Genomic DNA, 24861 nt, shown 5'->3' with positions numbered 1-24861 from the left:
AATTAAACAATTAACTATTTTACATTGTCTTGCTGTTTTGTGATCATTTGGCCTGGCCCTTGGGTTTCAGCCAAACAAAGTCCTATAGGTATGCAGGTGGTCTCCTGGTTCTGCTGGAGTGACGTAGGGGCTGGACCCCTGTGCTCTCCCTGGGTGGGGGTAAGGGATTTGCCGTCTTGGTGTCTTGGTTGCCTGGGTGCCTAGTCTGCGGAACGGGGACTTCCCCTGGGTCTGGGTGGTTCCTGGTTTTCTCGAGCTGGGGCAATTCTCCAGGCTAGGGGTAATGTTCACTGGTTCCCTTGCAACTGGGAGCTCCTTGGGGGCAGGGGGGTGGTTACTTGGTCCCCTTTTCCTTAGCTGGTCTATGTGGCATCTTAACTGCCAGCCCCCTTCCCCCTCCACCAGATAGGAAACTGGCCCTGTGCGTAAAATAATTGCCCTGGGTAGCCATTTGTCTCCCAGTCCAAAGTTCCTGGCCCAAACGGGATCCCCAATGTCAAATTGTCACGGAAGGGGTGGTAGTTCAGGTCCAGTTGCTACCCTGTCCGGGTGCAGTCTGTCCAGTCTGGTGATCAGGCAACGGCCCCAACGTAATTCTGCAGGGCTCTTGCCTGTGGCCATGCAGGGGGTTGAGTGCTGAGCTAACAGGAACTGTGCCAGATGTTGGTGCCAGTTGCCGGAGATGATTCGGTGTAACGAGTCTTTGGTGGTCCTTACCATGACTTCTGCCAGGCCGTTAGTGGAAGGCCGGAAAGGTGGCAAGGTGACATGTTTAATTAAGTTGGTCTTGGTGAAAATCTGGAATTCAGCAGAAGTGAATTGTGGTCCATTGTCAGACACAATTATATCTGGGAGACTATGAGTGGCGAAGAGCCCCCTAAGCACTTGTACAGTGCTGGCTGTGGTTAGGCTTCTAATGGGGATGACCTCTAGCCACCTAGAATATCTGTCAATTACAATAAGGAACAGCTGTCCTTGGAAAGGTCTGGCGAAATCTATATGAATCCTTGACCATGGCCTTTGTGATGGCTCCCACTTGTGTAGTGGTGCATGAGGAGGCCCTGGTCTTGACTGCTGACATGGGAAGCAACCGGCTACATGCTCTTCTATGTGTTTATCTATTCCTGGCCACCAAAGGTAGCTCCTTGCTAAGGCCTTCATTTTTACAATGCCTGGATGACCCTCACCTTGGTCCTATGTTTTTTGGGGATGACTACTCTACTCCCCCATAAAACACACCCCTGGTGAGTTGATAATTCATTCTTTCTATTGAAATAGGCCTGGAATTCAGGCCCTGGACATTGGCTCTGCCACCCGGATGTTACCCATACTAGTATTCTGCTAGGAAGCTTGTCTGAGGCTGTAGCTGAAGCTATGTCTTTAACGTGCAGGGGGCAATCTGGCAATTCTTCGATGGCCAGGATTTGTCCCCCGGGTGCTGGGTCTGGCTCAATATTGTCTAGGGGCAGTCTGCTTAGTCCATCAGCATGACTCATTTCCTTACCTGGTTTGTGGATTAATTTAAATGAGTAAGCTGATAAGAATGTGGACCAGTGCAGAACCCTTGGGGACAGTATTTGGGGCGTTTGTTTATTAACAGTAAAAAGTCCCAACAAGGGTTTGTGATTGGTGTAAATCATGAATTCCCAACCGTATAAATAATCATGAAATTTTTTAACCCCTGCGACAATGGCCAGTGCCTCTTTATCTATCTGGGCATAATTCCTCTCAGCCTTTGATAATGTTCTTGAATAATACACTATTGGTTTCTGGACCCCCCTTCCTCTAAGTGGCTGAGTACTGCACCAAGCCCATAGGGGGAGGCATCACAGGCTATACAGATAGGTTTGTGTTCATTATAATGGGTAATAGTTGAGTTATTGGACAATAACTGTTTCAGGTCCCTGAAAACAAGTTTCATGGAGGGTGGTCCACTCCCATGGGGTGTTCTTATCTAGAAGCCTATGTAAGGGCTCTGCTCTAGCTGCTTTGTGATGGAGGAAGGTATGATAAAAATTTAAGAGCCCTAAGAAGGCTTGCAGCTCTGTTTATTTTTTGGTGCAGGTGCCTTTTTTATAGCTCTGACTTTCGATTCGGTGGGGTGAATCCCCTGAGCATCTATCCTGAATCCAAGGAATTCAGTGGACTGTACCCCAATTGAACATTTCTCTTTTTTTAGTTTTAACCCTGTGGCTCTAAATCTGGCCAGCACTGATTCTAATCTATCTGCCAGCTTCTCTTCATTTTCACCTGCGATAAGGATGTCATCGAAGTATGGACACACCCCTGGGATGCCTTTCAAAGTTCGCTCCATGATTTCCTGGAAAATCCCAGGCGTGGCAGAAATGCCAAACTGGAGTCTGTGAACTTTGAAAGCCCTGCAGTGTGTGACTATTGTCTGCGCATCCGCCGTTTCCCTAGTAACTGGAAGTTGCAAGTAGGCATGCGTGAGATCTAGCTTGCAGAAGATGGCGCCGGACTGAATAGCTGAGAGGACGTGCTTCACTGCAGGAACAGGGTAAGCATGGGGGTTTAAGGCCCAGTTGAGGGTGGCTTTATAATCAGCGCAAATGCGTACGTCCCCGTTAGGTTTCACGGGGGTGAAAATAAGGGTCTCCCAGGTTCCTCCCTCCACGGGCTCTAGGACCCCAAGTTTAACCAGGCGTTCCAGTTCATCCTCAATTTTCTTTTTGAGGGCGAATGGAACCCTTCTGGCTTTGATTCTAACAGGGATGATTTCAGGTTTGAGTTTTAGGGAGATTGGAGCCCCTGTGTATTTTCCCAGGAAGCCTCAAATACATCTGCAAACTGTGTGCAGACGGATTCGAGGCTTTTGGCCTGTATGTGATGAACTCCGCCTAACCAAATACCCAAAGCCCTGAACCAGTTAAGCCCTATCAGGCTAGCCCCCTTTCCCTGGGTGACTAAGATTTCAAGGGGTCCCTGGAATTTTTTATATTTAACATTTAACGTAGCTATTCCCCTTATGCTAATTGGGGCTTGCTGGAAGTCAGCCAGTTTCATAAGGGTGGGCTTTAGGGGAATCCTCTTTTTGCTGAGGCCACAGATGGTTCTGAAGGTGTCCATCGATATTATGGAGATAGTGGACCCTGAATCCACCTCCATGTCACAGGGAATTCCCTGTAATTGGACCCTGATTTTAATCTTGGGCCTTAGCAATTGGTGGATGTTTAAATGGCTGTCATGTCTCCCAAGCCAGTTTGTAGTCTGTACCAAGGGCTTCGGGGGCTCTATGTATGAGGGAATGGGGTTAGTCGTACCTGGCAGGGATGAGTCCAGGTCGTTGATGGTACCGCGGTTCCTGCTGCAGCAGACAGTGCGAATGTGCCCTGTCTTGCCGCACTCGTGGCATCTGGCGTTCCTGAATTTGCAGGATGCCCTAGAGTGAGGTGCTCCGCAGCTGGCACATCTTTGCCCGGAATTTGTTGTGCGGGGGTTCTGTGGTCTGTTAGGGCCTCTTCTGTCATTCTGCTGCGATTGAGGCTTCATGTATCATTGTTAAAGTGCATTAACTTCATTGTCGGGCTCCGTGGCTTCCTCCTCACTGTTGGCTGAAGGGCATTGGTGAACTGACCTGTTGAGCCCGCTGGTGGGGTCATCTTGGTGTTCTTCGTGGGTAGCTTCTTATGCCCGGATTTCGCTCACTACCTCCGTGAGGCTCATAGTTGGATTGGCAACTATTTTCCTTTGGAGCCGCATGTCCAGGAGTCCGAGGACAATCTGGTCCCGGATCCTATCTTCCAGGTCTGGGAAGTGGCACCAGCGTGCGGCATGTCTAACGGCCACAACGAAGTCGGTCGCAGGTTCCCCAGAATGTTGGGTTCTCTGGGCGAATCGTAGTCTCCAGTAGAGCTCTGATTGGGCAGGTACGAAGTGCTTTGTCAGCATGTTGGTCAGTTCCGCATAGGGAACGGTGTTGACTGGGTCCGGGTTACAGAGTCCGGCGGCGACATCGTATACAGCCGACCCACTGAGGCAAAGTAGAGCCGCTGCCTTCATACGTTCTTCAGTGATTCTATTGAACAGGAGGTAGGCTTTGACCTGTCCCAGGTACGATTCCCACCATTCTGGGTATTTGAGGTCAAATTCTTTGATCTGTCCTACTGCTGCCATACTGTCCAGGAGAATACTGCTTCACAGTTATTACGAGAATGAGTTTCCCCCTAGTGACTTAGCTCTGTGACTTTCAGCTCGTGACTTTGCTCTTAGAAAACTCTGTGAAGCAGTACCACCTTTGTCGCCAGATGTAATGTCTGCGGAGGGTTCCCGGTAAAGAGGAGAGCAGGCTTAGGTATGATCATCAGCTGTTTATTGCCTCTACAGGAACAAACAAGTATGTTTTGAACCCCCTTATATAGTGGTGCCAGCGAGCCTCTGGCCAATCCTCGCTTGCAGATTCTCCTGCCGCATGGACTGCGTGCACAGCTGTCAGTTTCAGCTGTCAGCGGTAGCCGCGTGTGGAGCTGTCAGCGGTAGCCGCGTGTGGAGCTGTCAGCTGTCAAAAAGCTGTCACTTGCATTTCTTTAAGTTTAACAGTGTTTAACTCACATATATTACATCAATCTTATTAGGAAGTCAGTGAAATCATCTTTCTTCCACCAAGTGTTTACTTGTTACTTGTTAGAAATGGCTTCCTGTTTATGATCCCCTTTTCTGCTACTGAATTATTATTTAATGGCAGTGAATTTTAGTATACTGTCAATGAACTGAAGTGTATTTCTGAAATATTATAAAGCTGATCAATGGTTACAAAAGATTTGTACATAGACTACCCATGTAATATGAAAGTAGAAGTAATAAAGAAAGTTAGCAAAACAGAATGGGATGAATAATGACATGGCAGGCAGACTTTACTTACGTATAGTATCTTTGTACTTCTGTCAGGATCAACCATTCTGTCCAGCACATGTATACTGTGTAAAAATAAGGTAAATCCAGGAATGTAAATTGAAAATAAGAGATTGTATGTGATATGATCAACATAACATTTTTATAAAAAAAACCAACCCAAGAGCAAATCCAATACCTATTTACTCAGAAATAATACTCACAGTGTCCAATTATATTTATTCCTCAGAAAGCATTTCAGAATTGTATTCCAAAGCTTTTCTTAAAGAGGAAAAGTATAATGAATACAATTATAGCAAGATCTCTGTTGTTCTAATTGCATGTTCTAGTTCTTGAAATTCTCAAGATGGAAGAGTAAAGCCTCTCTTCTAATGATGTTTGGCAGCAATAGTATTTAAAATAAGATTTAACCAATCAAATCATTGGAAGCCCTATCTCCTTGAGTGAGGTTCTCATACTATGGGTTGCACCCTCCTGGCTTATTGTGACCAAATTTAAGGGGGCAATTACACTCATTCTCACTCTACCTGTACAAGTTATTATTGGTTTGTCCAGGTAAAGAGAATATATACTGGCAACAGTCCAGCCAAATTAGGCTTGCCCCCCTAAAGTTCGATCATTGTTGGGACTACTAAGAGTGGCCACAATATTTATCATATCTACCTTCCTAACAGCAGAGGCACCTTCAACTCCTTGCTTGCCCACTGGCCAGATGCATTTGCTGACAGCCCATCTTTTCTCACTCTGCATCCAACAATAGAGTGCAGGGAAAGACAGCGGAATGCCCTTCCTATATCTTTATAGTCTATATCTATTGGATTTTCTTTGTGGAGCAGGCAGCTGCATGAAAGCACAGTAGCAGCATTTCTGGCACATTTGGCCAGCAGGAGAATGTGTCTCTCACTGAAGTAGGAAAAAGGTTGTTCTCCTGATGCAACATCTACCAATTGCAAATTTTGTTGGAGCTCTGGGCTACAGGACAAAGAAGTTGAAGCTTTTCTTCTGGGAAAACTCCTTCTTGCTCTTTTCCCAAAAGCAGTACCCCAATGTGTGCATGTGTGTGTGTGTGAGAGAAAGTAGAACATTGATCTTTTTACTTCCTGGTATTAAGACAAGTCCTCTTTATTATCATCCTAGTTGTTTTCTCCAAATTGATCACTTTTTTATCTGCTATTGAAATGAATGGGTGTACAAATGGGTGCCCCAAGAATGTTTGGCACTATGCTGGAATCTACCAGTCTCCCATCACTGCTCTTAGTTGAAAGAATCCAGGAATGTATTATGGATGCATTAGCATGCCCATAGCTCTTACTGCCTGGGTTTTGAGCCAGAAGTTGCCTGGGTAGAACTTTCTTGTGCCAAGATGGGTTCCACATTATCCTTGCTAGCCTACTAATACACCTGTGCCAGATTCACCAGAATTGTGATCAGGCACTAGGCCTGGTTCTGTTGTGAGCAGATTCACCTCATTGAAGGTGATTGCCACACAATAGAGGCTGCTGTACTTGACTCCTGCAAAGGGGCTTCTGGACACAAGTAGGCCTCCATAAACTATTTCTGTGAACAGAAGAAAACTCCTCCTTCCTGCGCCATACCAATAATGAATATGTGTAAAAAAATTTCCTCTCCACCCCAAGAAATAAGTATGTCAGACCACACATTGTGACAAGATTCTAGTAGAGTATGATCAAACAGTTTCAGTCATGGGAAGGAGGTTTTACAAAATTTATTTTGTAGCCCCCACTCTATAAATTGTTTACCATCTTTGGAAGCAAATTTTGGGTTAGTAGTTAATAGTGAAGAATTGAGCAGTTTAATTGTGCCTTAAGCAAAAAATGTCTTACCTTTTATTTTGGAATAAAGATCTGAAAATATGGATGCACATGAATGCTATGTGCATTATTTATGCATGTTGTGTCTGTACTTGATATTACTCTGCAGTTATTCCTTGAAGTGGTACCAAAGTGCCAAATAATGTCATGTATAATTATGTGAGCAATACAAAATTATTTATTAAAAATGTATTTCTACCTTTGATTTGGAGGGTTGCTTTGTGTCCTCCCATCATCTGAAGTACTGTACACAGGAGACAATGTGAGTCACAGCCTTTTCTGAAGTTGTGTTTCTTCTTTGCTTTTAAGAATGAAGTGAATGCTGACTTTATGAGTTGCTTGTGATAGGTGGACTTTTATAAATTTCATCCACTTTTAAATGAGAATAAATAAGTGATTTGTGTATATTGTTTGAGAAACTTTGTAAATTGAAAATTGATGAGTGAGTTGGGAATACTTTAGTATATAATCAAATCTCTGTTTGTTTTTTGCAGTCTATCAGAGAAGTGACTGGCTATGTCTTGGTAGCTCTGAATCAATTTGAATACCTTCCTTTGGAAAACCTGCGGATCATTCGTGGAACAAAACTGTATGAAGATCGCTCTGCACTGGCCATCTTCCTCAATTACAAAAAAGACGGGGGTTTTGGACTGAGGCAGCTTGGGCTGAAGAACTTGACTGGTAAGGGGGAAATGAACAGATTATGAGAGAATAGCTTGATCCTGTTGACCAGTAGTTTGCAGATTTTGGAAATAATATCAAAGGACTGGTCTGTTTTGATCTATAAAACAAAACAAAAGGGAACAGAATAAATAAGCATAAATATCATGTGTTCTCCTTTTGTGCTAAAGCATCTGATTCCTCAATGATAATTTTATTTATTTTATTTTAATTCCATTTATATCCCGCCCTTCTCCGAAGACTCAGGGCGGCTTACAAGCTTAGCAGTAGCCTTCATTCTATGTATATGCCTGCTTATTAGGGCTTTCACACACACCCCAAGCGGCATTATTACAAAGTCAGCTTAATTGCCCCCAACAGTCTGGGTCCTCATTTTACCTACCTCGGAAGGATGGAAGGCTGAGTCAACCTGACAGGTTGTAATTTGACAATGTCAGTTGTTTATCCTATATGTAAATATTTTTATCAGTGGTGAAGAATCTGTGCCACTCTAGAAATTGCCCAACTATGTCTCTAAGCATCTGTGATCATGGATTGTGATTCAGTACTCCTGGAAATGATAGTTTAATAACATCTGGAGGTTATCAGTTTCCCTTACCCACATTTTTTACCATATTTATTACTGATATTGTAAACAGCTGCAATATAAGTTATCTGCTACATGCTTGGCATAACCTGTATCAACACAGCAATGCCACAAAGCCTCTCATCTAGATATGTTCTAAACAAATGGTCAATATTTTTGACTCACTTGGAAATTGATACCATTAAAGGCATGGAACCTAAATGGAACTGATTGCATGTAGGACCAGATTGGCAGATGTCTGAAATAATCAGTTACCATACACACATATACTTCTACATGGTATCTTATTTAGAACTTGTGAACAGCTGCTGTGTTCTGCTTATTTAACAGATGGGCTTCAAGACAAATGACAACTTTTAAAGGATAAATATCTTGTAGAAGTAACAGGTATCAATGTTAGCTTTCCAACAATGAAACTGTCATTCTTTCTCTCTTTATAATACTAGAATACTTTATTAAAGCTACCACCTAGTTTCAATTTTGAAAACACAAACTAATAGGGCTGCTTTCTCCTCATCACTTAGAAATAGTAGCAAGTAATTCAGTGCTGAGAATGAAGAAGGCACATAAAATAGGGCATTAGTTTATCTGAAGAAATGTTTTGCCCTTTGGAACCCTTGTAAGCTCATTGTTGCAAATTACATCGGTAGCAAACATAGTGATTCTGTGTTGACAGTATAGATTGCATTGAAAGGCATGGAACCATTTTTAAAATGCAGTCTCCAGAGCCATAATTTAACATGAGATGGACATGCCCACCAACATCTGACCAATGTGCCTTTCTGTTATACCTTGAGATGTTTAGGCTTTAAATGGCACTCCAGGGAGTTACTAATTAGCTGTGTGACCCAGCTTTAGCATTGAAAATAAAATTATCCCAAAACAAGTGAGCTATTTGCAAGTGCAATCACATGCTGATCTAGCTGACCTCTTAAACATATTTGGGAGTGGGGGGTGAGAGGTAGAGAATGTCTGACTAAACAAGAAAAGGTACAAGCAGAGGAACGAAAAGGATTAGACTACTTACTTAACTTCTGTTTGGATTCAGTCTTCAAAATACATCATGTAGTCCAATAGATAACTGTGAACCTCAGGAAGGTACAAGACTGCAGCTTGAAACTCATAGAAAACATAGTCAGAGAATACTGTTTTTAACAAGCAAAGTCACTTGGGCCAGATAAATTGCTTTTCTGGGGCTAAATAGATTGCTTATGGTTTGGCTGAATGCTTATATCTTGGAAAATAGATGACCATGACTGGAGAAGGATAAACTTCCCTATGAACACAAGGGGAAATGGGGGAATTTTCAGATACAGATTACTGTAGTCAATTTGTAATTAAAACCCAGGAAGATTATAAACGATTTCATCATTTGTAAGTATTGTGAAAACAATTTGGTGATAATAAAAAGCAGCATAAATTTCTAAAGAACAAATATTGCCAGACAAACCTTATCTCATGTTCTGACTGGATGTCTTCCTCAGTACATTTCAGAAATATTGTATACTTTCTCATTTCAGCAAAGTATTTGATAAGACATCCCATGCCAACCTAATTAGCAAGCTAATCAGATATGAATTACATGGCCTGACAATTAAATGGACTGATAACCTATTTGATAATCATACTCAAGAATTCTTATCAATGTTTCGGTATAAAATGCTGAATACTTGACTGGGTAACAATCTTTGTGAAAAAGAAATTTGAGTATTATAGGCATTGATTATTAATTGAATATGTCAGTAATGTAAGTATGATCTGGCTATAAACAAACACATTGTTTTTGGTTGCATCAGCAGAAGGTTTCCAAATCAGAGGAAGTAATTATTCCATTCAAGCATTGTGCCGTCTTTTTAGCACATAATTTGAAAAGAATTCACAGAAAATATATGATGTTAACAGAAGGGCATCAGAGATAAAATAAGACTAGAAACAAATTCCTACAAAGACACACTGAAGGAGCTGAAAATGTTTAGCTTTGATAAGAGAAAAACCAAGGGGTGATACGGTGATATTATTCACATATCTGAAGCTGTCACATAGAAGAAGGTGGCAACCTGGCTTTTTTTCCCCCCAAACAACAAGCTTGAAATAATGTTTGTAAATTACTGGAGTCAGATTTCAACTATGTGTTAGGGAAAAGAACAATCTTAACATTAAGAGCATTTCAACAGTGTAACCAGTAGTAGTCCAGAGGTGATGGATGTGCTCAAGAACAGTCCAGATAACCATCTGTCTGAGATGCTTTTTACCATTTTGTTTTATTAATATATGCTGATTCAAAGTGACTAAATTAGTAGATCAGCAAAATGCTGTGGACCTAGTTTGCTTAGACTTCAGCAAGGCATTCAACATAGTAGACCACAACCTACTGGTACTTCTTAGTAAGCTAGAAAAATGTGGGATAGACAGCATTACCACCAAATGGATTTGTAACTGGCTGACAAACCGTACCCAACAAGTAGTCTTTAATGGTACTACATGTGCATGGAGAGAAGTAAGCAGTGGGGTACTACCAGGTTCCATCTTAGACCCAGTACTCTTCAATATCTTCATAAATGACTTCAACTCAGGGAATAGAAGGGAAAGTAATCAAATTTGCAGAACAGCTGCAGGATTTGGGTTTGACTAGTCTAGAGAAAAGAAGAACTAGGTGGGACATGATAGCAGTATTCCAGTATTTGAGCGGTTGCCACTGGGGGAGGGGGACAACTTATTCTCCAGAGTACCAGAGGGCAGGACAAGAAACAATGGATGAAAACCAATGTTTTTTAAGATGAGAGTGGACAGTCACTTGTCTGAAATTGTATAGGGTCTCCTGCTTGAGCAGGGGGTTGGAATAGGAGACTTCCAAGGTCCCTTCAAGCTCTATTCAGATTGATTTTTCTGAAATACTTGCTAGAAATAATATGGTTGAGAAAAAAGTTTCAGTTGATGTGTATTAAGTACGGTATTTTTAATACTTAATTTTTTTAAGTGTTAAATGTAAGTATTTATTAAAATGGCTAGATGTCCTATATATATTGCCACTAAGGCTTTTGATTTAGAGAGCCCAAAATATATTTTTTTTCAATTCACAGTCTCTCTTGACCCTGTCTGTCTGTCTGTCTGTTTAACAGTGATGTTGGAATAGGCATGTTGTTATGATTTCAGCCCTATGTTGAGATGGAAGTAATATTTGAAGTAGGATGTTCCTGACTTTCTCTCTCTACCCTGAGACCATAGGATTGCAACCTTGGGCTGTTGATTAGAATTCAAAGGATTATTTGGTTAAATAAATATTAATCAGATGATATTCTTACTCTACAGACAAAGCACAAACTCAGTGAAAGTGCAATAAATTATGCTGTGTTTTTTCTTAGTTGAGTCAGTGTTAGGAGGTCTCTAGTGGCATTGCTCAGTGTGCCTTGAAAGCAGTATTTTCAGAATGTGCAAAAGCCTCCTCTGAGTAAAACACTTCCTGTATCTGATTCCCCTGCTTCTTCATTATAAATGACCTTGTAAAAACAGAACTGGAAATGTCTTGGAAAAAGGTTGACTGCACAGGGCAACCACCTCCCCTGCCCTGCTTATGTGGTCTAGTTCTTATTCAAATGATGAAAGATCTCCATTATAATATAACTCACTAATGCCATATTCACTTAGGAGGTGTCCCATATTTTCTTACAAGCAAAGAAGAATATTAAAGCAGAGACCAGTTCCTATAAATTATGCATATGAGAATAAGTAATGCTGCTCAGTTATTGCTAAATCTTATGGGTTTCAAGATTTAATATCTTTGATTAAGCTTCTGTAATCCTAGCAAAGAGTTTCCTGTTCTAAATAAAGCTGGGCCAAGCCTTGGAGGAACTTCCTTCACACTCTGAATACTATTAATAGAGACTTGAACTCTCCTTTCTAATTCCTTGAGGGTTGTTTTTTTCTTTTTTCTGGCCTAACAGATCTCCCACCCTCAAACCCCCTCCCCCCACTTCTCAGGATATTTCAGAATTTCTGCCAGTGACATTTTTCAGTTTATGTTATTGTTCTGAGTTATCTGAAAATAAACTTTTCTCTCCTTTTTGTTAGTTTCTTCACCATCTGTCTGCCTTGTTCTTACTGTCCAAGCTTCCTGATTTTAAGAAGCTAGAATAGAAGAGCTATCCTGTGACAATTTCAGTTTAATTTCAACTTTAATTGAAATGGAGGCCAAAGTGATTTCTACAGAGATTAGGGCTACTATACCTGAACTGAACCAATCCAGATGATCAAAAACCTCTGACTCTTTGACTACTTGGATTTTCATAGCCCAAATATAGCAGAGAGACACAGAGAGATAAATATATAAATGAAAAACAAATTCACATTCAGAAACCTTGGTCACTAAAGGAATACTTAGATGTAAACATTCTGCATCCTATCTGAGATTTTAAGTGTAACAGTCTTCTTTTTTTAAAGACTTCTGACAAATGGAAGGAAATGAATGAACATTTTGGGTATAATCTTTATATATATACATACACACACACACACACACACATGTATACATATACATATACATATACATATACATATACATATACATATACATATACATATACATACAAATCCTTGCACGCCAGCATTACCAGCTTCTTGCTTGCCATATTAGCGAAGCTACAGAAAAGACCAAGCAACTCAGGACTGAGGTCCTGCATTGCAAAATGCAGCGCCTGCATGCAGTAAGCAACCTTGGTTCTAACAATGGTTTGGTACACAATTTATCATCTAAGACGCTTTCTTACAAACAATTCGAATTGTTACAACGTGATGCAGGTTACAACCTAACGGATGTGCACACTGTGGACTTTGTGGCAGCCTTTGAATCAGCTATCCAACAAGTGAATATTAATGAAGAGACCAGGGGCTCTATCAGGCACCGCATCACAAGCCTACTTATGACTCATAGACGCTGCCAAACATTATCAGTTACTGAAAAAGAAGCCCTAAAGCAATTACAGGATGACACATCCATAGTCATCCTCCCAGCTGACAAAGGCAGAGCAGCGGTTGTAATGGACCGACCTGATTATATCCACAAAGCCCTCACACTGCTCAATGATACCAGCACCTACCGGACTGTCAAAAAAGACCCTATGACAACCCTCAGGAACCAAATTTCCAAGGTACTGGATAGATTAAAATGGCAAGGGAAAATAGGGGAGGAAGCTTTAAGAACTATGCGCCCCAAAGATGTGCCTACTGCCAGATTTTATGGACTCCCCAAGATCCATAAGGAAGGAGCTCCCCTAAGACCCTTTGTGTCATTTAGGGGAACTCCAACCTCGGGGCTGGCCAAATGGCTATATGGCAGGTTAAGATATCTAGTAATGAACAATGATACCACTGTGAACTCCTCTAGTGAATTTTTAGAGAAAGTTAGATCTGTCAGCATAGAGGAGGGGGAGATCATGGTTTCCTATGATGTCACCTCCCTATTCACCTCAGTTCCACAAGACCTAGCACTTGCAGTAATTGGGGACCACTTGCAACAGCAGGGAGCGGGACAGCATCAAGATTCACTTAGCAACAAAGATCTGCTTCAGCTTACGTCCCTATGCCTGAAAACGTTTTTTTACGTTTCAAGGCACCATTTATGAACAGGTGAAGGGTACCCCTATGGGGTCCCCCATCTCTGGTGTCATTGCAGAGGCAGTCCTGCAACAGTTAGAGACCTCGGTGATGTCCACGTATCGCCCCAAGTTTTGGGTGAGATACGTGGACGACACCTTTGTGATCGTCAAAAGGCAGGACAAGGACAGGCTGATGAGGAAGCTCAATTTCACCTATCCTGATATCCACTTCACTGCGGAAGAAGAGACCAATGAGGCTTTGGCCTTTTTAGATGTGTTGGTTAGACGTCAACCTGATGGCTCATTACACACATCAGTCTACCGTAAATCCACCCATACGGACAGGATACTTCATTATGAAATTAATCACCCCACAACCCATAAGGCCAGCTGTACTAGGACCCTCTTTAGACATATAGACATGCATTGCAGCATGAATAAGGCAAAAAGGGAAGAAAGACGCCACCTTTATCATGTCTGCAGAAACAACGGGTACCCATCTAACTTCATTAGACAACACAGCAGGCCTGATGAACCTACCCGCCATCAATGTGAAAACACCTTAACATCACAGATAACACTGCCTTATATCCACGGTGTATCCAAGGCCACAGTGCGCATACTAGTCCCTCACAAGGTCGGTGTTGCCCACAGACCTGATTGGACTTTACGAGCTTGTGTCATGCGCCCTAAAGATCTACTCCCCAATGAAGAAAAATCCTCGGTCATGTATAAGATGTCATGCCAGAATTGCAATTGCAATTACATTGGGGTGACGGGAAAACTACTGAGGACTAGGGTGCATGAACACAAGCTTGCTATTAGAAGACAGGAACAATATTCACAGGTGTGGGCAAACATCGCTACACATAACCACGTCTTTAATCTAACAGGGACCGAGGCTATTGCCAGTGACAACACTAAAGGCAGCCACTTGTTTAAGGAAGCTTGGTTTTCAAACCACTCCTCTATCAACCGGCACATAGACCTCCCCACTGCATACCAGGCACTAAGGAATTGGAAAGCGGAACAACATACGTGATATGAAGGCAAACAGCACAAGTATTCACAGAGTGCCTCATTGTATCAAAATAAGATTGCACCAACACACAACCACCCTGCAATGTAGAACACAGGGAAGAAGAGCAACAACCATTTAGGACCTCTGGTATGAGAACATGGGCAATGACTAGAGCTATGGCTACAACACATGGAACTATCAGCAATTCACTTTTGACAACAGATACCCAGAGACAACTACATCCCCCCAAAACAGATGCGTGACAACTCAAAGAAATACGGCCAACCTCAACAAACAGATCGGTGACGCACTCCATAAGCAGAGTGCAGACACCAAAAGTATAAACGTGATCTGCCCACCCCAGCATTTCCATCCTGACGACGTTGGCAGTTAGCCAACAAAAGCTTGATCTTTTAACAATAAAAACTGTTTTAGTTTTTCTTATTCCATCCCAGTGTTCTTTTAACATGCCTGGGATTCGTATTTTTAATCTTATCAGGGAATATATATATATTCTTTGTTAGCAATCTAAAATTTACACAAATATGAGCTGTCACTGTTGTGACTACTGCCTGTCGATGGCCTTCGGTTAGGCTGAAACAGGAAATAAAGATTTGTCCCATGTTTGGGGCCTAGCAAGGTAATCTAAATAGTTAACAAGCATTTAACATATATATATATATATATATATATATATATATATATGTATGTATGTATGTATGTATGTATGTATGTATGTATGTTTGTGTGTGTGTGTGTGTGTGAGAAATGTTTGTTAAGTATTTAGATTACCCTGCTAGGCCCCAAACATGGAACAAATCTTTATTTCCTGTTTCAGCCTAACCCAAGACCATCCACAGGCAGTAGTCACAGTAGTGACAGCTCATATTTGTGTAATTTTGGGGGGGGGAATGCTAACAAAGAATTAAGGGAGACTGATATGCATTTCAAACTTATTTGTTCTCATCAGGGTATGGCTGACTGATGAGAACAAATAAGTTTGAAATGCATATCAGTCTCCCTTAATTCTTTGTTAGCAATCCAAAAAAAAATTTACACACACACAAACACACATGTATGTGTGTGTTTGATAAATTTAAAAACTGGAATCCCAGATGTAGACATATAACATATAACCACCATGGTTATATGCGAGTGAGCGTGTCACAAACATGTCACACCCACATTCCACAGCTTGACCGTTATAACTACCATATGTGTATGTATTGGCTCCCTTATCATTCAGCCCTTGCTCTGATGATGTCAACAGCTAGTTGACGAAAGCTCAGCAATAAAGAAGGCTTTTTTCTTATACTGTATCCCGGAGTTCATCGTTTTTATTTTTACTGATTTCAAGTGTGTGTGTCTCTCTCTCTGTGTGTATGCAGTTAAATTAGGACTGCACCCTGACTAGGATGCAACGGAAAGGGGGAGCTTTGGAGAATATAGGTGGGTTCATGCAGCACCTATCAATCAATTCTTTTCTAAAGCAAACAATCAATTTCTATGAATGTGGTGCTATCCTTCATAATTTCAGCATGATTCTGGGAAAATATGTACAGGCAGTTGTTGCTTAATAGTCACAGTTGGGACTGGCAACACTTTCACTAAGTAACACTATAGTTAAAAAAAGACATTGCGTACCTGTGATGGACTTACAACCTCACTTCCACTTTGATTGTTAAATGAGACTTCCTGGGGCCATGATTTACGAGTTCCCTGCTGAAAGCTGTGATGTGCACAAATGGCAAGCATATGATTGTGTGATACTGGGACTATGTCTACCAGTTACAAAGTGTCTTAATCTCAATCATGTGACCATGGGCATGCAATAGTCATAAGTGTGAGAACCAGTCATAGGTACTTTTTCAGCATCATTCGTAACTTCAAATGGTCACTAGACAGGGCAGCCATTAAGCAATGGCTATCTAGATTTAGTTAAAGAACTTGCCTTGTGTTTATTACAGTAGGCAATGCAGTGATTCAGTTTCAAGCTGCAAAGGTGCATCTGTGGCAATGAGGCCAGGTTTTCCCCCCCAATAATTTTATTAAGAATTATACTAAACATATAAACCTAATATAAGAATATAATACATTTTGGAAAAAATATATATAGAAAAAATACTCCTCAAAAGTAATGTTAACAAATCTTTCCCCTTCGTCAACAGCAAGTATACAATATTCAATATTAACAATTTATCACTGTATTTTAAAATACAACAAAGTACATCTTTATTCTATGCTTCACCCCATTTTCTATTAACTCATCTCTAAACCTTCACCTCTCCTTATTAATTGACAAAGATCAGTAAAAAGTAATAGAAATACCTAACAAAGTATATAATCCCTCTTTCCATTTAATCTAAATCCCCCTCATCCTTCTCTTTAATAATCCAAATCTAATCCCAATTAACAAACATTATAAAAAAACTATTAAATATTACCAGAAATAGTAACCCCTTATTTACATAAGGCTACCAGACCTACTTAAGTAAGACATATTACAGTGAGGGAAAATATGAGCTAGGGATCCCAGAACATTGACAGGCAATCATGATAAGAATTGAAGAAGCAAGGAAGAAATGGTACATTCTAGGAAGCTGCTTATGACAATTCAGCTGCTTCATCCCCTGTCCCTATTCTGCAGCGCTTAAAAGCATTTTGCAGACTGGAATAAAAGAACTAATTCCATAAATCCAGGCATGGGAAGGTTGTGGCCACCTGAATTTTTACCAGTGAGGCAAAATAATGAGCTAAACATTTGAAAATAACAGTTGTATCTTAGTGATCAAGCAGCCCACATCTGTATCTAGGATACACAAGCCTGACTAACTGCTGGGACTCAATACAGCTGGGCATGACTCTGAAAGTGTGAAAAAACTGGGAGGGACAGAGAGATATACCTTTATACATTTCTAATAAAGGACTTTCAAAATGTAGAGATAGTGGGTTTGGTTTGAATCATTTCCAGAGGAAGGCACACACTGTTCATCTCTAATTAGTTTTAAAACTGTGCTATTAATTATCAGAGGGATGGATTTAATATTATGAGTTATGTACTGCTGGCTCTGGCATCCTGTTAACCAAAGTGTTTACTTTAAGTCTAGAACCTGTCCTCAGCTCAGTCTATTGTCCAAAGCTTGCAAAAGCAAAAGTGTGCCAACCATAATAGAAAGTTCCAGCTTTTTTCTCCTTCAGCTTCTGAAAAATTACAGATCTGGACAGATGACATATACCTCCAATACCCAGCAGGCAAGCCCAGCTCACCTTAAAAGCCTTGATCTTGAGCCAGAATATTTCATGATTATTATGTGAGGATTATGTTGAGCTTCCTCTCTGTCTGTCATTTCATCCAATCACTCCAGAACTTTTGTACAACATTGTTAATATGGAGCAATTGTTTCTAAGTCAGCAGGCCTAGGGAATGTGAGATGCACAAGAAGCTTCAGGAATGGATTCATTCTGGCTGTGGGAGGATAGTTCAACACATCTACAGGACATAGATTAAAAAAAGTTAGAATGTACCAATTATTTGTCTAATGTTAACAAATCAAATTTCTAAACATACACATATATTTGTGACTTCAAAAATAATTTTAGCCCATTTGTGATGCTTCCTTGATGACTGTGAAATCATCTCATTATAAATTATATTTGCTGTGATTTGGGTTATGTCTTGGTTTTGCTTTGTGTTTTTGTTAAAATGTCTTTGTTTTATGACTTGACTGCCTGGTGGTCAAATAATTTGTTTTGCCTCCCTGCGGTCTTATGCGTCTACTGAGAAGAAAGCTTGACTGGGTTCAGTGGGGCTTGCTTTTAGGGAATTGGGAGGAAAATTCTAATTTCAATATGCTATTGAAAAATGAAAGAAGAATTTAAGAAGTTACAGCCCTGCTCACGTTGTACAGCCAAGCTAGATGAGTAAAAGGATTGAGGATTCTGTCTGCCTGTCTGTCCATCAGCAGGATAAGTCAAAAAACAGAACTGGTGTGAAGGAAAAAACCTGAAAGAGTAACTTTAAAAGTGAAAAACAATTTCCCAGGGCAGCAGGTTGGAATGCTGCCCACAGCCCCACTCCCTCTTTCCCAGTCACTTGGCTCAGAGTGGGAGACTAGGCAGCCCACCCTCAATACCCAGATGCATAAAAACACATAGCAATTCCTTCCCACACACAGGGGCCGCACATATACTGCATCTGTCGAAACAGTCTCACACACAAAAGCAACACAAATATTTTCACTATGATTTGACCTACACTCATAAACTCAGACACATAACCTGATTAAATCTTGAGGAGGAAGTGTGCACATATACATACACAAATATAGACACAACAATTTTACAGAAGGAAATCCAGGTGCCTTCTAAGGCCATTGCTCATGAAGGGGCTGGAAGGCATTTACAAAGTCAGACTCTGCATATTCTCTCCCCCCCCCCCCCCGCCGCCCAATTGTTAATTAAAGAATTAGGACCATTGCATAAGGTTGCCATTTGTGGGAGTTTCACCTTTCCTCATATGACAACCTCTGTATCAGAAGCCAGACCATATGGAAACTGGCACAGACTGATGTGTAAAATGGGTCCTTCTGATGATGTCAACAGAGGATTGACAAAAGCTAAGTTGTAGCTATTAAAAAGATTTTTCTATCCTGGAGTTCAGTGGGTCTATTGTATTTTAATGAATATACCTGGGATTCATGTTTTTAAGCATGAAGCTCCCCCATTGGGTCGCCAAGCCATCTGGCAGAGCCAGGTCTTCAGGTTCCTTATGAAAGATCGGGAGGATGGGGACCCGTCTCATCTCAGGGGGTTCTTCTCCTGAAGCCTGCCAGCCGAAATTCCTTGGCTGATGTTATCCCCAGGGTCAGGCCAGCCACATCTTTATCCCATCTTAAAGAACTACTCCAGTAGAGAGCACATGGCTTATCTCTCACTTCTATCTGACTAGGATCCCGATATATGTTTCCAGATTACCCAATTTTGTGTTATCATTTGTTGTATCTGTCCTACCTAAGGTTTAGGTTTAGCACAATTGTTTGTGATTATCACTGCTATCTGTATAATAATTACTATAATAATATATTTTATGTAATTTTATTGACTTTATATATTTTTTTAAAAAAGTTTTATTAATAATAATTACAGATTTATGTATTTTATTGTTGTGCTATCTGGCCTATAGACCATAATAATATTGATTGAAAAGTGCATTGCTTCCAGGTAGTGTGCCTGGTTCCTCTGAATTTATGCTAAAACACAGAACTTGCATGGGGATATTGTTTTAAAGGGAGAAAAGGTATGCAGAGCCAGTATGCACTTCAGAAATAAATCACACACAAAAAACTTAAAGAAGAGCAGTATAAAGCAGATGTCTAAAGTTAAGAATAAATTGAAAGTTTTTGAATATTTTTTGCAAGGCAAAGATATTTTCTTATGAATGTGAACTAAAATGTGAATGTGAACTAGCAATTATTTTGGGGATACTCTATCAATTAGTGACTAATTTGTCTCATTTATTTATAAACATTTGTGGGAATCGACAACAGCTTTTCCACAGTAAATTAACTTATTGCTTAAGAATGATAAAGATGGACAGGGGATCAGCAATTCATTTCTATTTACCTCTTGGTGATATGAGGCACTTTCATTGTGTCACAGAGAGTGTGCCAGGAGGCAGGGGCTGAATGAACAAAGCAGAACAAGCTGGAGGCCTTTTTATTTGATGTTCTGAAATTGCTGTAGGGGGTGACTTCTCTGAAACTATTTTTCCCTCTCCAATATGCTAAAACACAAATGCATTCATTTTTCTTTTCTATAAAAAAATAAGATAAGCATCTGTCCAGCTAACTAGTATGAAAACCTTTGTCTTTTCATAGTTCTCTGGGGAATAACTGTTACTGACAGTTTTATTTATTTATTTTTTGAGGTAATTTGTATGCCTCCTGCTTCTCAGACTCTAGTTGTCAGATGAAGTTTTTATGTTTAAATATGCATCACTATTTCTTAACACTAGATGCACGGCAGGGCAGGGAAGGGAAAGCCAGGGCAGGGAAACTAGAAAAAATACTGCTGCATTTTAAACTTTGGCATATAGCATTGTTAATTAGAACATTCCATGTGTAAGAAAAGCAACATGATTCATTTTCAAAGTTACCTCTTTCTAGTGGATTCAATCGGTTATCTCAAATAGCTTTTCTGTGGCTTTACTCCTGTATTTAAGTTCTTCGTTCAAACAAAATGTTCATAATAAAAATAGCACAAGTATAAATGTTAATATACATTGGATTATTGTCATTATTTAAAAGCAGTGTACAAAATTAATGAAAATTTGCTGTTATAAGTCTGTGCTATGTTTTATTAGATTATGAATCTGGAGAATAAGGGTCTCAAGTGGTTTTCAGTTCTCCTATGTTTTATGACACTGATTTCTTTTTTCAGCCATGATGAAATTTTATTACTTGCTTGCCTATTACTGGTTTGTGGTAAAGTATTCTTGCTAATCACTATTAAAACCACAAGTGCAATTGTGGTATATATCTCTGAAGACATCCATATAAAAAACAGCAAGTGGGACATATAAATATCTGTACCTGGCTAAGAAAACACAGAAGCAAAAAAAGAGTACTGGAAATAATCAAAATGGCATTTTATTGATAAAAATAGTCAAACTAATGTAAGAATTCATACCCAGTGCTTCTCCGACTTTCTGCCTTAATGAAATATATGTTTGGAACATGTGAGGATTATCCAACTGAATACTCTTGCACACTTGCATCTTCAATAGTACAGGTGTTGCATTTGTTATTTTGTTACCATATTCTCCTGTTTTTATTTACCACTTGAATTATTTTATTTATCAAATTGAGTGAAAAGATTCCAGGACACAGAAAAATAGCCTTAATCCCAGGGCTGTGTTTTTTTCTTACTTTATAAGCATGGATGAAAGTTTTTTTCCATTGGGAAAAAACCCAACCCCCTTAAGTAGAGAAAGGAATTATTTGTGACATGCTACAGCAATGGAAAACACAAAACATCTTGTGGGTCCTGAACAACTAACCACATAAGCTTCTGTGAAATAAGATGGGGAAAGGTGAAATGGTAAGGAGACAGGTCAGAAACAAAGAAATAGAATTATTTTAAAATTGGGAGATAGAATTACTTAGCAGTGTCCATAAAAAAAGACACACACATTTTTTTTGTTACCAGTGAAATAACTGTATCTGTCTAGTGCAGCAGAAATAACCCAGAATAAGAGAATAGATGATGGAAAGTGGTGAAAAGAAAGGTGAGGGACAGAATTGAAAAAGGCATCTTTCAGATGGAATAAGTAATTAACACATATAGTATGAAATGCTGGCCCATATTTAAACGTTGAGTAATGTCTTTGGGAAGTTCTAATTAATGTTGTTTCTGCCATGTGTTTGTAGTTTTTATTTTTTTCTCAAGTAATATACTGAGATCAAATGCAGGCCATGCAGGTGTTTTAATATTAATATTAATATTAATTTTATTATTTTTACTGTAATTGGGCTACAATGTTTAATTCTTTTTTAACTTTTGTACATTGTATTTCTATTGTATTTATTGCCCTGTACACTGCCCTGAGTCCTTCGGGAGAAGGGCGGTATAGAAATTAAATTATTATTATTATTATTATTATTATTATTATTATTATTATTATTATTATTATTATTATTATTATTATTATTATTATTATCATCATCATCATCATCATCATCATCATCATCTAAGGTAAAGGTAAAGGTGTTCTGTACCAGCCTGCTACCGGCCCTGCAGAAAAGGCAACCCCTTTATAAACGGCAAGAGGCTGGAATGACGTCTGCCAAATTTATTACTACAAAAAACAAACAAGACACGAACCAAGATACAGGAGCTTTGAACCACTATCTGAGCGGTTGCTTTCAGCAAACCAGCCCTCCCCAAACATTCCCTTTATAAAGAGTTCAGGCCTCTCTCTGCCTCCTTCCGAGAAGCCCCACAGCCTTCCTCTGTTTACTCCTACTTGACTGCCTCCTGCGTCGGGCGTCCTTGAACAGGGCCAGCTGTGGGTCATCTTCATCCACACTGTCAGGCTCACACAGCTGGGTCTCCATGGTGACCAAGTGGGAGGGGCCTGCCTGAGGGCTATCATCAGCAAGATCTTCAACCCCCTCAGCAAGGTCTTCAAGACCCCCCTCCTCCTCTGATTCGTCCGACCCAACTGCCGAACCCACAGACTGACCCTGAATCACAACAAAAGGTTCCCCCACACATGCGTGCTAGTCGTTTCCGACTCTAGGGGCCGGTGCTCATCTCCGTTTCAAAGCCGGAGAGCTAGCGCTTGTCCGAGGACGTGGTCATGTGGCCGGCATGACTAGATGCCAAAGGCACACGGAACGCTGTTACCTTCCCACTGGAGTGGTCCCTATTTTTCTACTTGCATGTTTACATGCTTTCGAACTGCTAGGTTGGCAGAAGCTGGGACGAGTAACAGGCGCTCACTCTGCTACGCGGCACTCGGGATTCGACCCACCAAACTGCCGACCATCTGATCGACAAGCTCAGCATCCTAACCCACTGAGCCACCGCATCCCTCAGTTCAGAAGTATACATGTAGTCATTTGGCTGAAATAATATTGGAATATAGAGTATTGCAATATTTTGGGAGATGGAAAATTGTCCAGTGCCCTATGGAAATGTCAGATAACTTGGAATAATGTTTCATTATTTCCATCTGAGACACTCTCCTTTTGTTCAGTCAGGGCTTCTTTGCTTGTATGTAATCTCTGGAATTTCCTTTCCAGGTAATTCTACCTCCAAGTATCTTTTTTTTGCCTACAAAACATGCATGTTATATTTTTAAAGCATTTATATAAGTTGATTTAAATGTATAGTCGTTATCTCTGCAGCAGTTGCATTTTTTCCTGAGGTGAACATAGCATTTTTGATTATCCTGTTAATATTGATGAAATCTAAGAAGTCCAAAGAGTATGTCCATGTGGGTTTCATGCATGCAGAGACATTGAATGCAGCCAAGAGAAAATTGACTATTTACTTAGTTTCAGGGAGCTTACTGTAGACTCAAGTGCCTATTTGTTCATGTATATATTTATGTATGTTGTTACTGGAATTTTATAGTATGATTTTATGTTGTTCTAATATTTGTAGCCCCTTATTATTATTATTATTATTATTATTATTATTATTATTATTATTATTATTATTATTATTATTATCTAAGGTAAAGGTAAAGGTTCCCCCGCACATGCGTGCTAGTCATTTCCGACTCTAGGGGCCGGTGCTCATCTCCGTTTCAAAGCTGAAGAGCCAGCGCTTGTCCGAGGACGTCTCCGTGGTCATGTGGCCGGCATGACTAGACTAGCGATCCCTATTTTTCTACTTGCATTTTTACGTGCTTTCAAACTGCTAGGTTGGCAGAAGCTTGGACGAGTAACAGGTACTCACTCTATCCCAACCCCTTCTCAAACAGGAGACCCAAAACATCTTAGGGAGATATTTACGTGAGCGAGATTCGAACAGCTTGACACAATGGTCAGATATGGGAGATTTCATGCTGTACCCTACAATGAGCGTCTCTGCATTTGCGGAGTGGCATGTTGTGATTCAGGGTCAGCCTGTGGGTTCGGCAGTTGGGTCGGATGACTCAGAGGAGGAGGGGGGTGTTGAAGAGCTTGCTGAGGGGGTTGGAGAGCTTGCTGATGAGAGCCCTCAGCCAGGCCCCTCCCACCTGGTCATGACGCAGACCCAGCTGTGTGAGCCTGACAGCGTGGATGAAGATGACCCACAGCTGGCCCTGTTCAAGGACGCCCGAGGCAGGAGGCAGTCAATCAGCAGTAAACAGAGGAAGGCAATGGGGCACCTCGGAAGGAGGCAGAGAGAAGCTATGCCCTGAACTGTATAAAAGGGGAATGTGTGGGAGGGCTGGTTTGCTGAAGGCAACCGCTTGAATAGCTCCTGTTTCATGGTTTGTGTCTTGTTTGCTTTTATATCCATAAATTTGGTAGGCTTAGTTCCAGCCTCTTGCCTTCTTGTAAAAGGGGTTGTCCCTGCCTTTTCTGCAGGGCCGGTAGCAGGCTGGTACAGAACAGGGCAGAGGTAGAAGACCTGGGTCACATCCTATTTGACTGTTGCCTGTATAAGAGGGTGAGAGACAGGTATCTTGGTCTATATACCAAACAAATGACCCATTGGTATCCCCATATCAAAATAGCTTACCTTATGTCCGGCCAGAACTTGAAAATAACGTAGCACAGTTTAACG

At 40.6% G+C, this 24861-nt stretch overlaps 1 protein-coding gene across 2 annotated transcripts in view; it reads left to right on the top strand.

Moving 5' to 3' along the window:
• The window catches only part of ERBB4 (erb-b2 receptor tyrosine kinase 4), a gene marked incomplete at both ends in the record, with an annotated part of 1101913 nt that overhangs the window by 623240 nt on the left and 453812 nt on the right, over positions 1–24861 (top strand). For both annotated transcript variants that reach the window (XM_083354418.1, XM_083354419.1), the window contains one exon: positions 7196–7382. In XM_083354418.1, the coding sequence (XP_083210544.1) occupies positions 7196–7382 (187 nt within the window). The remainder of the gene's footprint in view (positions 1–7195; positions 7383–24861) is intronic.

This window comes from Vipera ursinii (genome assembly GCF_947247035.1).
Source record: "Vipera ursinii genome assembly, chromosome: 1".
Taxonomy (NCBI): domain Eukaryota; kingdom Metazoa; phylum Chordata; class Lepidosauria; order Squamata; family Viperidae; genus Vipera; species Vipera ursinii.
Note: the sequence above shows the minus strand (reverse complement) of the source record. Positions and strands in the feature narration are given on the sequence as shown.